A 16,044-nucleotide genomic window follows, 5' to 3' on the forward strand; every position below is an offset into this window, starting at 1 on the left:
GATGAAGTGTGTGTGTAAAGTTAAAATGGTTTGTTTACTGGTAATGATTTTCTTCTATTATTGTTTAAGTTGCTGTCAGTTCACAGCAAATGCAAGTCACAGAAATATATCACAAAAGATAAATTTACATATAATATAATTTCAACATTTTTTATGAAGTTAAGTAATTCAACCAAGGTAAGCAGTTATTTATTACTGTCATAATTTTAATTTACATCAGATCTTCATCATTCATCAATACCCATGATAAGTTCAACAATGAAGGTAGTATCTATGTATTGTGAAATGCAGACAAATAAAAGAATGCACTTTTAATTTGCATGACTAAAACTTAAATGCAAAGCAAAATTACAAATTAATATAAAATATTGGTGATTCTGGAGAAACCAAACATAATAAGTAAATTACATTTATTTGAGATTTTTACGTATTACTTCAGATGCACTAAAAAAATTTATACTCCATAGCAAATCCCTGTAGTTTACTGTCTCTGTGCATGCTCTCTCTCTCTCTCTCTCTCTCTCCAGGCATATACCCTTTCATTATGAATATATGACTATCCATATCCAGCCAATTCATAAAAAGTCATAAAAAATAATGGAAAGAGTTGACTGTATTGTTACTTGAAAATTCATCAGCTAACCAACAGTGTGTTTACAGTGAAGAAGCTTAATTAAAGGTAAAAATTAGATACAAATATTTTTGTTGAAGTTCTTAACAATCATTGTTATCGTTGTTGAGTCCATTGAAGAGCTTCTAAATATGACCGTGCATCTGTAGAACTGCTTTGGCAATCTGTTGAACTTTTAAGTAGAGCTTTTCTCTAGGATTATTGTCAATTTTCTGTAGAGCAGCAGCAATTGCTGGACAAGAATAAATATGGACAGGTGTTAGTTCAACTCCTGGACAGTTTTTGCATGTTTCATAGCTCCTACTACTGTTGGGCTGAATTTTCTTGCCTTTAAAATGTTCTGTCCTTAGTCTGGTGATAATTGTGGTTATTTCTCTATTTTCATTAATTTCACTGATTTCATTCTTCTTGATAATTTGTTTTACCAATCTTATTTTGATGCAGAGTTGGACATCAGTGATAGTGGGTGTAATTTTTGAGGTAAGTATCTTGCTTCTTTGGCTAGTCTGTCTGCTCTTTCATTGCCTTCAATATTTACATGGAATGGTATCCATTACAGTGTGCAGTTCTTATTTTTCAAATTTAAGATTGTTAGTAGTTCATGAATTTCCTGTGTGAGTTTTGTTTTTCCATTTTTTAATGCCTCAAGTGCAGAGTTTGAGTTGTTGTAGATGGGTATTCCTTCTGTAATGTTTATTACTGGATTTGAGAGCTGTTTGTATGGCTGTTAAATTCACAAGTGAAGTTTGAAGCTATTTTGCCAGCTGTGGTTTTGATTTGCATATTCTCATCTTCAGGTAGAGTTAGAAAAACCCTTGAACCCCCTTGGTTGAGTGCTTCATCAGATGATCCATCAGTGTAGGCAATGACATGGTTTTGGATTTTTAAGTGATGTATAGTATCAAGTCCTTTTCTTTTATTTTCTTGCTGTGAATCCTTTTTTGAACAAAGTTCAAGGTAAGTTTATCATTGTGTTTTTTGGTAGAATAGTGGAAAAGAATGGCTCTTTGCTTATATTCTCTTTGCTTATATATCAATGGATAGATGTTCTAAGTCAGTCTGTTTTCTAATTTCTTGATCATATTGTAATGTAGATGAACTCTTTAGTCTAGATTTTCTTGTCCAGGCATCGAAAGTCCTGAGTGAGATGTGTTCTTGTTGGTGGCTCCTGATTCTGTTAGTGAATTTAACTGTGGAGAGTTTTCTTCTGTCTTCTATTATGTGAAGCTCATACTCTTGAGCTTTTGAATTATTTGTGGATGAGACTGCACCTATGATAATTTTTACTGCTCTTGATTGTATGCTGTCAAGTTTTTCTTTTGAGCTAGCAGAAGCTGGAGCCCAGAGTGATAAGGCATATTCCATAGTGGATCATATGAGTACCATTTATGTAGTTTTGAGTGTCTTCGGTTTTGCACTTTGCTCCACAGAGCCTTTTGATGATATTAAGCTTTTTAAGAGCTTTATTAGATATATTGTAATATGAGTTGTAAATCTCAGTTCAGTATCTAGGGTTAGGCCTAAGTATTTTGGAGACTGTTTTTTCTATTTTGGTGTTATATATCTTGATTTGAGGGTTGTAATTGTATCTATTTTTCTATCAGTGGAGAAAATTAAAAAAAAATAGTGCAAGTGGTATCTTTCTCTGCGTAGTCGCAAGAGCACTAGATTAAAAATTAATGCTATTACGATCTATATAGATATATAGATCCATATAAGTCCCAATAGTATGTTAGATTTTAATCAAGTGCTCACAGAGAAAGATTCATTCATTCACACTGATGATGATTTAAGGAACATAGCTGAAATGTTTGCATCTAATTTTTAACCTTTAAACTTATTCACTGCAAATACTTGTTCTTATCTTCGTGTCTGATTGTTGATTAGCTAGTGAATTTTTGGGTTATTAAACTTCTATACTGTGAATACATATTCTTATTCTAATGGATTTTACAAAGCTATTGCTCTATCAAGAAACATCATGGATTCCAGTGCATTTGATCCATAAGAGATTGTGCATATATTGCATACCTGTGAATCCTTGCAATGGAAAGGTTAAAAAAAAAATACAAGAACTAGCTGCTGCATTTCCTTGATATTTGATTCTCTAATAAAATACATAGAAGACTTATCAGGAAATTCCTATCCTGTGCTTTTACTACATTTTGTAATTCTTTTGCCATTTACTTATTTAGCCAGTCACATAATTTCTTCAGAAGAAATTTTTCTTCCAATCTCCCTACAAATGTAGGAGTGTTTATTTCTCCATCTGTACTTCAAACTATCCATGACTTTCTAATGATAATGCAGTTCATCCTTTTTTCTCATCTGACAAATCATGCATTACTGAAAAATCAAAACTTCAGATACTGCTACTACCTTAAATGTAGATCTTATGCAATCCTGCATCTGAGAAAAGATGGTTATTTCCATGCACATAAATCCTGTTGTTCTTGCAAAAACAAACTTGCTCCATGCCTTGGGTATTGAACTTACATATGTATTGATGAAGGCTTGATATAAATTAAATGATTGAGTTCTTGAACTTTATAGGAATGCTGAAATTATATGAAAATGTAATATAGTATAATCACTTAATATAATATTAATCTAGGCAACAACTTTTTTATATATCACGATTGGCATTCTTTGTTAGGTTTTTCTCTTGTATTCACTCTAAGGTAATTGATTTATTAGGATAAATAGGAATTCTTAGAAAGAATAAAACAGAATTTATCTACTTGCACAGAGGTAACTTTAACTGTTTATTTAATAAAACCAATTAGCACTAGAAAAATATAAAAATAATGCTACTGACTTCATTTGGCTTTTAACTATGTAATTTAAAATTAAATATTTCACGATTCTAAGAGTTTGTTGCACTTCAGGGAAATGTTGGAGATTCAAGAGCAGTTGCAAGTGTAGCTGGTCAAGTTCAACAGTTGTCATTTGATCATAAACCAAGTAATGAAGCTGAAACTAGAAGAATTGTTGCTGCTGGAGGTTGGGTAGAGTTTAATAGGGTGAATGGTGTGTAAATTTTTACTTATGTTAATTGCAAAGATATAAATATTTTTTAACATTACAATTTCTTCACCTTTGTTATTGTCTTTTATTGGTATTACTTGGAAAACCATTAGATAGAAAAAAAAATTGCTTGGTTTCACTTTGAATATTGTTGAAAAAGAGTGATGTAGCTCCACAGCTAGCAATGAAAATTCTTTTACTAGTGTCAGACTATTGTTATCCATTTATTATTATTATTATTTTTTTGTGTGTGCCAAAATGGCAAATTGGAAGTAGGAGAGACAAGAGATCTGGGGATGATGATTGATAGAAACTTGAAATTCAGGGAACATATTGCAAAGGTGGTGAAGGTAATCCAGAGGATTGCTGTAATACTGAGAAGGATGCTGACCTGCAGAGATAGGAGTTATCATTTCATTGTATAAGACATTGATCAGACCACACTTAAGACTATTGTTCTCAAATTTGGTCCCCAGGATTTGAAGGGGATAAATTAATTCTGGAAAGGGTACAGAGGCAGATAACAAAGATGGTTTCAGGACTGTGAGGTGATATGATTGAGACTTTTAAAGACTTTTTGAGAGGTAGTTACAGGATTGACACTGTGGAGTTCTTTTGCTTGGTAGAACAGCAGGAAGGAGCAATGACAAGGGGCCCATCCCTGGAGGTTAGGAAAGGAAGCTGTGAGGAGTGGTTTCTTTGCATGGAGGGTGGCTGAACCATGGAATGCATTGCCTGATAGTGGTGAGACCAAGAATGGTCAATGAGTTCAAAGAGTGGTATGATAGACTGTGTTTCCTAGGAAGGACCTCCCACAATGAGTCTTTTGACTCTATGGAGGCCTGAATAATAATAATAATAAAATTATCCAGATAACTTTTATAAAAATACACAGTGAAATATATATAATTTTCATTTGATTTTTGTGTTAGTCCCAGTGGCCTCTCACAGCCAAGTGACTTGGCTTCTTATAAGACAGGTTGGTTAATCCTCTCTGCATTGTTTGCATGTTTATAAATTGTGTGTTCTACTGGCTTGTTTGCATGTTTTGCAGGATGAAAAACCCGAGTTTTCAAGGGGGGGGGGAAATCCTGCAACCTCTGTGTAAGACCATCTAACTCACCTTAAGTTGAAATTCTTGATAAAGGTTCTTCACATTGTAGACAAGATTCAAACTCAGGTCTTTCCACCCAAAAGGCATTAGCAATACTAACTGTGAACTATGGAGGTTCTAAAATGTATTCATTTTGAAAATGAAAGCGACACCTTACACTCTGAAGTTTATTCTGTTCATATCAAACTATTTAATGTTGTGTATTTTTATAATTTATACTACTTTAAAAGATGGTTATTTCTTAATTTGAGTATGAAAGGCAGTTTCATTTATAATTTATTTTATTTTTTATTTTATTTTTTTTTTTTTTATATATCAAACTGTGATTGAAAATCTTGTGTGCTCTTTTCTTTATCAAATGTAGTTATCAGATTTTATGGAGCATGTAGAAATGAAACATTTATGTTCTTTTTTTATATAGTATCACAGTTATTATGTATTAATTTGAAAGATTTTGTTTACATGAAGTTTGCATTTCTAAAATGCATAGATACTGCTGTTGTCATTGTTACCATGTGAATGTACAAAGACAATGCAAAATTTAATATTGTAATAGCTATACCACTTACATTGATCATAATCCTTAAGGAATTGTATAGAAATATTGAAATTGTTTTAACCTTGTCTTATTATAATAGTGTGTTGTGTTAAGCATCATTGTAATATATATTTGCTCTGCAAGAACAATATTATGACTTAAATTTCATTTTATGCACCAGTAAGCATGAACAATAGCTACAAATTATTGGAATAGCTGTTGTTTAGATTATACAATAGATATAAAGAAAAATAATTCAGAATAGAAAAGCAAGTAGTGGATTCATAAGTGAATTCCAAAACTTTTATAGATTTTTTTTATGATCTAAGAAGAAATAGTAACTGATAGCATTGAAGGCAAAATAATGTCATTCATAATTCAGAATGCTCTGAATCAGTTGTAGGCAGAACAATATTACTTTAAAAATTCAAAATTATGCTTCCATACAGAATTTGTTAAATCACATAGCTCTCTCCCTCTCTCTTTCTCAAATTATGTGATTTAATCTGGATATGAATATAGGAATAATAGTGCTTTGATCTTGTTTGTTTAGCAAGGGGAATAGGCTTGTATTTCAACTATTTTATAGGGATTATGGCTTAATATTAGCTGAAAATTTGTAGCAAAGGTCGTGAAGTTCTGGGGCAAGAGCTCTGTCATTAGAATAATTTCCTTGGCTCTATGAGTTAATGTTTTAATGATACCAGGCTATTGGGTTGGTCATAGATGACTATCTATAAACAGAAAAGATACTAAACCTTTGAAAGAGTTGTGACTAGCATGGGTTGCTTAAGGATCAAAGCGAAATGACTGGGAGGAGACCACCACATCTGTCTTCAAGGAATACTCTAAACCAACTGGAGCTTCTGATCTAATGTCCAGTCCTTGCCTTCATGTGGTATGCTCCATTATTAGGTATCCATTGGAAAACGAAGAAATGAGAATGGGCTGGCAATTTGGATATTTAGCCCACAAAGTGTACTGTCTACTGGCTTAAACCACAAATATATGTGATGGTATAATATTTCATGCTGCTGGAGTATTGCATTGTTAAACAAGGCCCCTGCTATGTTTGTCAGGGATCCAGGACGAACAGTGAAAAGTCAGCTATTGGACCAAATTCTGACTCAACACCTAGAAAAAGAATAAACCCACTATCAGAAGAACTAAAGATAGGAACCATCAATATCAGGAGTATTAATGGAAAGGAAATTGAACTTGCAGAAAAACTCGAAGAGTACCACATGGACATAATTGGCATAATGGAAACAAAGAAGGGGTGAGATTTTACTAAATAAGTATAGTACATCCACACTTGCGAGAGCTTCGCTTGGCAACTTGCCAAGAATAGTTGATTCATGCTGAAGGAGAGAAAGAAATGAAGGATATACAAATTGGTCCCTGACACGCGAAATCACGTGCTTTTTTGTCTGTTGCTGTACTAGTAGTAGCTTGATTTTTGTTATTGCAGAAGATGGATTGATTACCCTATTATCGGAATGAATTCTCCTTCTTGTGACATGCACAGGAGTGGCCCTGTGCATGTACATGCGAGACCCCTGAAGGGTCTCGCATCTGTGGGCACAATTGAGCTTTCCTCAATTGTTATTGTCCAAATAATGACATCCTATACTTATTTAGTAAAATCTCACCCCTTCTTTGTTTCCATTATGTCCATGTGGTACTCTTTGAATTTTTCTGCAAGTTCAATTTCCTTTCCATTAATAAGTAGCAATTGCATTTAACACTAAACATGAAGACAAACTTCTTGATTGGAAGGCAGTTTTAAGTAGAATTATGTGGGCATATTTTGAAATGGGGGAAATGGACAATGAAATTTATTTGTGCCTATGGTCCCACAATAGGGTCTCCTATGGAAGAAGAAGTGGAGAAATTTTTTGGAGTCACTACAGGCAGCTGACATAAAGAAAGTGGAAAAAGTGGTACTTGTTGGAGATTTAAACAGCGGAGGAGGAAGTGAATCCCACAGGCACATATAAATGCTTTGGGAAAATTTGGAGAAAAAGGCAAGGCTAATTATAATGGTAAGTATCTGCTGGATTTTTGATGAAGACAATTCTCTAATTTGAATATTTGAAGATTTATTTGGAGTGCTTAAGGGTCAAAACTGTATAACAGGGAGGAGACCTCCATGTATCCTTTTAAGAAATACAGAGAGGTGACTGGGGCTTCTGACCTGATGTGCATTCCTCACCTTCTTGTGGTGCATCCTATTAGATATCCACATGGATACTGAATGAACGAGGAAGGGCTAGCAATTTGGGATTTAGCTGACCAAATTGTTTTCTTATTGGCTTAAACCACAATGCAAAATGATGATACAACTTAGACAGAATTTAATTAAGTGAAAATGGTAAATTAAATATAGAAACAGTGACAACAGAATTAGTAAAGCTGGTATGGTAGGAATTCAGCTGAATAAATTTATTTGGAATAAGAAATTAATCAAAATGCTTAATTAAATATATACAAAGTGTTCAAACCAATTTTAACTTATGGATCTGAGAGCAGATTTTTAACTTGTGGATCTGAAACCATACCAAAAGTTCCTAGCAAATAAGTTGACACTAAAAGAATATAGAGTAAAAGTAGCTAAAAAAAAAAATCCTGGGAAGACTTTGGTAAGAATATAGAAAATAAATATTAGGAAGGTGGCAAAATGTTCTGGAGGCTGTTGAAGAAGCTTAGAAATGGAGGAAAGAGTACTGTAAAAGGAATCAAAGATGATAACGATGACATGAAAACTGAAGATAAAGATATCCTAAATGTCTGGAGTAATTACTTTGAAAGACTGTTAAACAACCCAAACAGTGTCAAGACCATACTAGAAAATTTTCAAGCAGAATGCAAAGAGAAGTGCATATCAATACTTGAAATAGAAAAAGCCATCATAAACTTGGAATGTGGAAAAGGTAGCTGGAGTAAATGATATTAGACCAGAAATGTTTAAGTATGGAGGTATAAAAGTTTTGCAGTAGCTACACTGCATAATTCAGAGGACCATTTCAGAAGGTTGAATTCTCACTGATTGGAGTAGAGCTTTCATTCTATCCATTTAAAAAAAAGGGAATAAAACTGAATGTGAGAATTAGAGAGGAATTTCTCTACTAAGTGTTCCAGGTAAGATTTATGGAAGCATACCTGATAAGAGTTTGAGAAAGACTGTAGAAGAGAAGCTTGGGGAAGAACAACCAGGGTTCAGGCCAAATAAAGTTTGTCAAGATCAGATTTTCACGTTAAGAAAGATAGTTGAGAAATTGTGGGAATATGACAAGGATCTGTACTTGAGTTTTGTAGATCTGGAAAAGGCATATGACAAGGTAGGTGCCCAGAAAAAAGCTTTTCAAAACACTGCAATTGTATGGGGTGAATGGAACATTATACAGAGTAACAAGGAATTGGAGATGTTCAAACTTAGCTCTTTGCTTCATGCAGATGATGTTGTACTCCTAAACACATCTAGTTCAAGTCTCCAGGATTCTCTAACTAAATTGAATAATAGCTATACAAAATTTGGCATGAAAATCAGCAATAAAAAGACCAAAACTATGAAAATAAACAAGAGCATAGAAAACTTTAGATGTCTACTGAATGGAGACTCTATAGAACAAGTAAAGTATTTCAGCTATTTAGGCACAGTTTTTAGTGAAGATGGCAGGTTAAATCTGGAAATAAACAACAGAATAAGCAAAGCTGGTATGGTGGTTAGCCAGCTGAATAAATATATATGGAATAAGAGAGAAATTAGCCAAAACACCAAACTAGTAGCATACAAGACGATGTTTAAACTAGTTTTACATTATGGATCTTGAGAGTTGGGTTAGAAATATAGAACTTTATCAAATGAGAAAATTAGGGGAATGAATGGCATCAATGGCAGAATCATATTAAAAAATGAAGATTTTATTTTATTATTATTTTTTATGTTGAGCCCATACACGAGAGATTGGTACCTTGCATGGGTTAGGAAAGAAAGTACTTGTTCACATTTGATTTGAATGACTGTATATTGTATTCCTTAGGGAACACAACAAGGGAAAGACTGTTCCATAGTACAGCAGTTGCAGGGATGAAGGAGGAGGAGAAGAAGAAACTTGTTCTGTGGGTTTCAAGGTGCACTGTGTAGGGATGTTGAGCAGCAGCTGCACGTGTTCTAACAAGCTTAAAAGTACTAAGTGGGGGGGCGGGGATTATTGATGTTATTTCAGATGAATATTTTCCATCGAAATATTTGTAGAAAATACATAGTGCGGAGACCAGCTGTCTGTGCAAAAGTTGGGGGGGGGAATGAGTTGGTAAGAGATGGGTCATTAATGTCTGATTGCTCTCCTCTGTATTGAGTCGAGCATTTTGAGGGAGCATCTGGAGGGCTCTACCCCATATGTGAGAGCAGTATTTGGTGGTTGGCAGATTTGTATAAGGTTAACAGCTGTTCAGGGGTGAAGTAACATTTTGAGCGAAAGAGAAATCCTAGTTTTTTAGAAGCTGAGGATGCAATGGTTGTTATGTGTTTATGTCAAGAGAGGCTTGACGTCAGGATAATTCCAAGAAGGGAAATCTCAGATTGTCTGGAAAGTTGGGTGTTGTCAAAAATAACACTGGAGGAAATGATTCTTTTTCATGAGAAATGAGACAGTACTGGGTTTTATTAGCATTGATTAATTAGCACACAACTCACCTCAACCTACAGAACAGCACCCACGTTGAGGTGAGTTGTGTGGAGTAAGGGTCATCAAAAGAAAGGGAGGAGTGCAATGTGCTGTCATCTGCAAAAGTGTGTATTGGGTTGGAAGTAAGCTGAAGTAGGTCATTGATATATAGTAGGAAGAGAGTTGGTGAGAGGACAGAACCTTGTGGAACCCCAGCATTAGTTGAATGGTGAGAGGATAAGGAACCATCCACCACCACACATAGGCGTGTGTGTCCAGACAGAAAGCTGGTAATCCAACTACAGAGATCTTGAGACAGACCAAACAATGGCAGCTTGCTTAGTAAGCCCTTGTGCCAGACCCAGTCAAACGCCTTGGAGATATCACGTGCAATGCTTGAGATTCACCGAACTTCTCCATGGCATTTGATCAGAGATGGGTGACATGTGAGCAGATCTTGTGTTGATGGGCAGCGGTGGAATCCATACTGCTGGTTGTTTATTAGACAGGCAACTTCAGGGTAGTGTAGGAGTTGGTAATTGATGATTTTTTCCATTACTTTAGACAGGACTGAGGTGAGCAAGATGGGTAGTTGGACTGCAGTGATTTGTTGTACTTCTTGGGAATGGGTTGAATATAGGCCAGTTTCCAGGCTGTGGGAGATATAGTGGAGTAAGACAGTATATTATTATTATTATTGTATAATACCTTCAGGGAGTCCAAAGACTCATCGAGGGAGGGCACCCACTCTCTAACTCTCCGTCTCCACCACTCCATTAAGCGCAACTACCTTCATCATCTACAACAACACCATCTACCGCCGACCACCAATACTAGTATTTTCACAGACAATCACAACCATCCATGCCCACGTCGGAATTCGAACCCGCAGCCTTTTGGCTGGAGAGCAGATATGCTAACCACTTGGCCAACCAGGCCGGCTGGTTGTATAGGCAACATAGGACAGGAGTCATTTCTGGTGCGCAAGTCTTCAGGACAGTTGGAATGCCATTAGAGCGAGAGTTTTTTGTGTCTAATTTGGAATATTAGCAGCTGTTTGATGCCAAGATGGCAAGAAAGAGACCCAGAGGAAGACCAAGCTAGGTGGATTGATTCAGTCAGAAGTGCCTTAGAAGCATGAAATGTTAGATATGACAATATTGGAGTGCCCACAAGTAATAGATTGATTTGGTGGAAAATTGTTGATAGGAGATTAATAATGATGTAAACTAAATCATGTACTGTATGCCCACACTTCGTAGAGTCAACCTTGGCTTTGTGCCAAGAATAATCACTTCATGCTGAAGGGGAGAAAGAAATAAAGAATGCATGAATTGGCCACCAACATGCAAAATCACATGCTTTATACATAAATTTTCCAATTGTTGTACAAGCAAAATAATTACCACTTTAAGAACTAGAATTTTCATAAAAGAAAGGCTAATTTTCCAGCGTACAATAATAAACACTTATCCCATGAAACACATTGATTACCCTAATATCGGAATGGATTTTTCTTCTTTTGACATGCGCAGAATTGTCGAAGGGTCTTGCATCTGTGGGTGCACAGTAGTGCTGTCATAGTAACCTGAACATCCCTTGGGGTACATATTGGGTAATTGATGATGATGATAGAGCTGGGTGAGAAATATAACACTTGATCAAAGACTAGTGACCACAGATATGAGACTTCTGAGAAAGATTAGTAGAGTGAACAGATGGCAGCAATGGTCGAGTCATATTAAAAATGAAGATATTAGAAAGGAATCTGACATTGTTAGTATTCAAGAATGTATGAGCAGAGTTAATCTAAGGTGGTATTGCCACTTAAACAGAATGGTCGAGGAAAGTTAGCAAAACAGGTGTTTAATGCTAAGATGGCTGGAAAGAGACCCAAAGGAAGGCCGAGGTGTTCATGGATTGATTTAGTCAGAATTGCCTTTGAAGTACTGACATTAATAGTCTAATTTAGAGGAAAATTTTTGATAAGAGATTAATAATACTGTAAACTTAATCATGTGGTATTGTTATAGTAGCCTGAACGCCCTTTTGGTACATATCAGGAAATTGATAATAATGTTGGTGACTAGCATATCAACAAAGGGCAGACTGTTATTTTATTTTTACTAACATGAAGTATATTTTAGGCTGTTGGCTGTTTAGATGAGATCAAAACGAGTTTAATCTGTCTGCCATTGAGACAAATGTTAAAAACTTTCAGTTGGTCTTTAAAATAATTCATAATTTTTTTTCCCTGTTTCTAGAAAAACACACACCCACACCCACAGGAAGATACATAAACAGTCATGCCGTCATCCTTCCCAACTGTATTTGGGCATCCTTAAAACACTTAACTCAGAGCCACTGCTCTTTGTTCTAATGACACATCTCTTTCTGCAGAAGTCATGCACATTTGTCACATATCTTCAGCTAGTGGTTATAAAGATTTTATAAACTGCATTAATCTCCTCCCCCATGCTATTCTCTAATCATACAAGACCGAAGAACTACTATTCCTATCACTTATACCCAGGATGTAACTGAAAAGATATTTGAAATACTATAAATACAACCTCCACACCAAGTTCAAACCACACTTCAAATTAGCATCTTCATATGCTTGCCAAAGGACAAATACATCCAGTTGTATAAAATACTCTGTGACTGTAACTTGGCTGTGTGATGACTCTGTGACTGTAACAGGACATCCCTGCACACACAATCATGTGTGCAGGGATGTCCAAACATGATTATGTTTGACTTCTATATATAGTATATAGAAGCCAAAAGTCAGAGAGACAAGTATGGCTGCTTTAAGTTACCAAAAATTTGGCATGACAGTCATCATCATCAAATTCCTGTTATGTACAGGATATGATTGTACTACATGGAAAATTACAGCATTACTAATGTTTATTAAATTAAATTTAATTTATTAAATTAAAAATGTTTTTGAATGTCTGACAATTATTTCCTACTCCTCTATTTAGATCCCCAACAAGGACCAACTTTTCCTTTTTCATTATCATAAATTTAGTTTAATCCTTTATCCAAGTGTAAGCAAACAAAGTTTGTGCCTGAAAATATCTTCAGGACTGGGGTAAGGTAGTGCAACTTCCAAACATTTTCCTTTTTCATTGTACCAGTTGCTTTCTCTAAGGCCTCAAAAAATTCCTCTACTTCTACCTTAGTAGTACCTTCTGTGGGACCACAGGCACAAATAAGTCTCATCGTCCAGTTCCCCATTCTGATATTTGCCCACATCACTCTACTTGATATTGTTTGCCATTCAAAATGCTCAGAAAAATCTCACCAGTTTTTGTCTTTTTTGTTTCAGTCACCCCTATTATGTCGATCTGGTACTTATCCAATTCCTTAGCTAGCTCCATTTCTTTGCCATTCAGGCTTCTTACGTTGATAGTACCGATCTTGAACTCTGATGAGTTGGGGTGTGTTTTGGGATTTGTTCCGGTAGCTGACTTTTCACTATTCGCCCTGGTTCCCTGGCAAAAACAATGGGGGCCTTGTCATTTTATATTTTAGTTTAAGCCAATAAGAATACAATTTGGTCAGTTAAATCCCAAATTGCCAGCCCATCCTCATTCATTCAGTATCCAGGTAGATATCTAACAGGATGCACCATGAAATGGTGAGGATTGGGCATTAGGTCAGAAGCCCTGGTCGGTTCTCCACATTCCTTTAAAGGCTATGTGGAGGTCTCCTTTCAGTTATACAACTTTGACCCTTAATCATCCCTTTTGTTTTTAATATGATATTGCCATTTATGCCATCTGTTTATTCTACTAATCTTTCTCAGAGCTCTCATGTCTGTCGTCTCCAGTCTTTGGCCAAGTGTTTTATTTCTAACCAAGCTCTTAGGTCTGTACGTTGAAACGGATCTGAACACTATTGTCTATACAGCTAGTTTAGTGTTTGACTAATTTCTCTCTTATCCCACATAGATTTATTTCGTTGACTTCTTACCATACCAGCTTTGCCAATTTTGTTATCTATTTCCAAATTTAATTTGCTTGGCCTAAATAATTGAAATGTTTTTTACTTGTTCTATAGGTTCTCCGTTCTGGATGCAGTTGATGTTTTCAATGCTTCTCTCTGTTTTCATTATCTTTGTCTCTCCATCCCCTTATATGTAGTACTTCACAAATAACAGCATATCAATTGCCTTCTATGCTATTTGCTCCTAGCTGTTATTTTGTGATGTTTTCCCTTTTGTTGGTCAAGATGCACTGAATGACATCATATGGATTGTATCAGTCACATGTGGACTCTTCATTCCTGTGCATACCAGTATTGCTCTCTACACATGCCTTTTTTCTAGAAGTAAATAACTCATTATAATTTCATCAAAATATATTACAATTTTATTATTATTATTTTTTTCAAGTAGTTTCTTCTGCCATGTGTTTAAAATCCCCCCCCCCCCACAGTTCCATTTTCAGAAATGCTTTGCTACAATGTCAGCAACAGTAGGTACTAATGTTGTTCACAAATGCTTTAAACGACTTACATTTGGCCACTTTTATATTTTCAATATTTCACAATGCCATATACATTAAAATAAAATATTTTATACGAAATAAATTGGTGTATATTTTACTTGAATAAATGTTCAAGAAATATATAATGATAATTTGATGACTGACTTTTATCTTCTTTCTTTCTTTGGCATTCCAAGGAATATGTGCTTATTTCCATGCTATACTAGATGAGTGTGAAAGAATTGTAAAAATGATACAGGATGAGCATTGATTCAGGAACACATCTTAAGCACAACTCTGAGAATATCAGGATCAGAAGACTTTGGTATATATAAACTGTATATGAACTGATTCTTGATATCTTTCTGACAGAAGACCAGAGAAGGCATGCAATGAGTACTTCTAAGTAAAGTTGAGGTAGTACTATACCTTGATCATTATTGCAGGATTTGGAGGAAGAGAATGATGTCAGGAACTCAGCCATGTCTTTAGGTAATGTTAAGTAGTACCATGTGTGTATGGGGGGGGGAATCATTGATGGGCAGAAGTTGCATCCATTGACCTTGGCAAAGGGCTAGGAGACTCAACTGCCATTTAAGCAGGATGCATGTTTTTTTTTTAACTTGATCTGACTTCAGTGGCAATATGTGTAGGTTTCTTAGAAAATAATTAAGAAATTTTCTTGTATACCCATTCTGAATCATTTGAAGAGAAGATTATTTTTTTTTCCTTTTTAAGGTCATCTTTTACAATATACAAAACCATGTTTTCTAAAATTGTGATAGTACTTCTAAACTTTTGTTATAGATTTAGTGAACTGTCATGAACATTTATACTTATCTAGCAGTGTGATTGGTTTCCTGTAGATATGAGATATTCTGTCTTCTTTTTGGTTCAAGGTCGTTCGAAAGGACAGACCCACCTTTTGAGTCTTCAAAATTCAAATCATCAGAATTCAAGGAGAACTGGCCTACCAATCCGGAACCTGGAAGGGGGGGGGCATCAGAGGGGCAGAGCTCCCCTAGTATATAAATAAAATCATAAAAGAATGGAAGATAGCTAATGAAGGAGATTCAAAATAAACCATAGCAACAAATTAGCTACTCTACTTTTTTGCCGATGACCAAATAATCCTTGGAAACAATGAAGATGAACTACAAAAATCATTATGTGATATAAATCCAAAGCTATCAAACTTTTTAAAAGTAACAGGCATTATAAATAAAATTTTTGAACCCGATTATATACAAAAACATTCACGAATAAGAATCTACAATACAGTAGCTAAACCTACCTTACTTTATGGCAGTGAGATATGGACAATAAAAAAAGCAGATGAAAGAAGAATTAAATCATCCGAAATGAAATTTCTTCACAGAACTGAGGGAGTCACAATAATGGACAAAATGAAAAGCTGCGAAATCAGAAATAAACTTGGAATTACAAACTCCCTAAATGAAACAGTTATTTGCTATAGAGAAAAATGGAAAGAGCACATACTGAGAATGAATAGAAGCAGAATACCTAAACAAATTCTAAATTATCACCTACAAGGTACCCAATGC

The 16,044-nt window shown here is 35.1% G+C and overlaps 1 protein-coding gene across 3 annotated transcripts in view; it reads left to right on the forward strand.

The window, feature by feature from the left end:
- LOC150106687 (putative protein phosphatase 2C T23F11.1) overlaps positions 1-16,044 on the forward strand; it is a 179,244-nt gene that overhangs the window by 111,818 nt on the left and 51,382 nt on the right. For all 3 annotated transcript variants that reach the window (XM_090392637.1, XM_090392635.1, XM_090392636.1), the window contains exon 6: positions 3,520-3,661. In XM_090392637.1, the coding sequence (XP_090248763.1) occupies positions 3,520-3,661 (142 nt within the window). The remainder of the gene's footprint in view (positions 1-3,519; positions 3,662-16,044) is intronic.

The sequence above is a fragment of the Typopeltis vanoorti genome, chromosome 5 (assembly GCF_054136105.1).
Source record: "Typopeltis vanoorti isolate ZY-2024b chromosome 5, IOZ_Tvanoo_1.0, whole genome shotgun sequence".
NCBI lineage: Eukaryota > Metazoa > Arthropoda > Arachnida > Uropygi > Thelyphonidae > Typopeltis > Typopeltis vanoorti.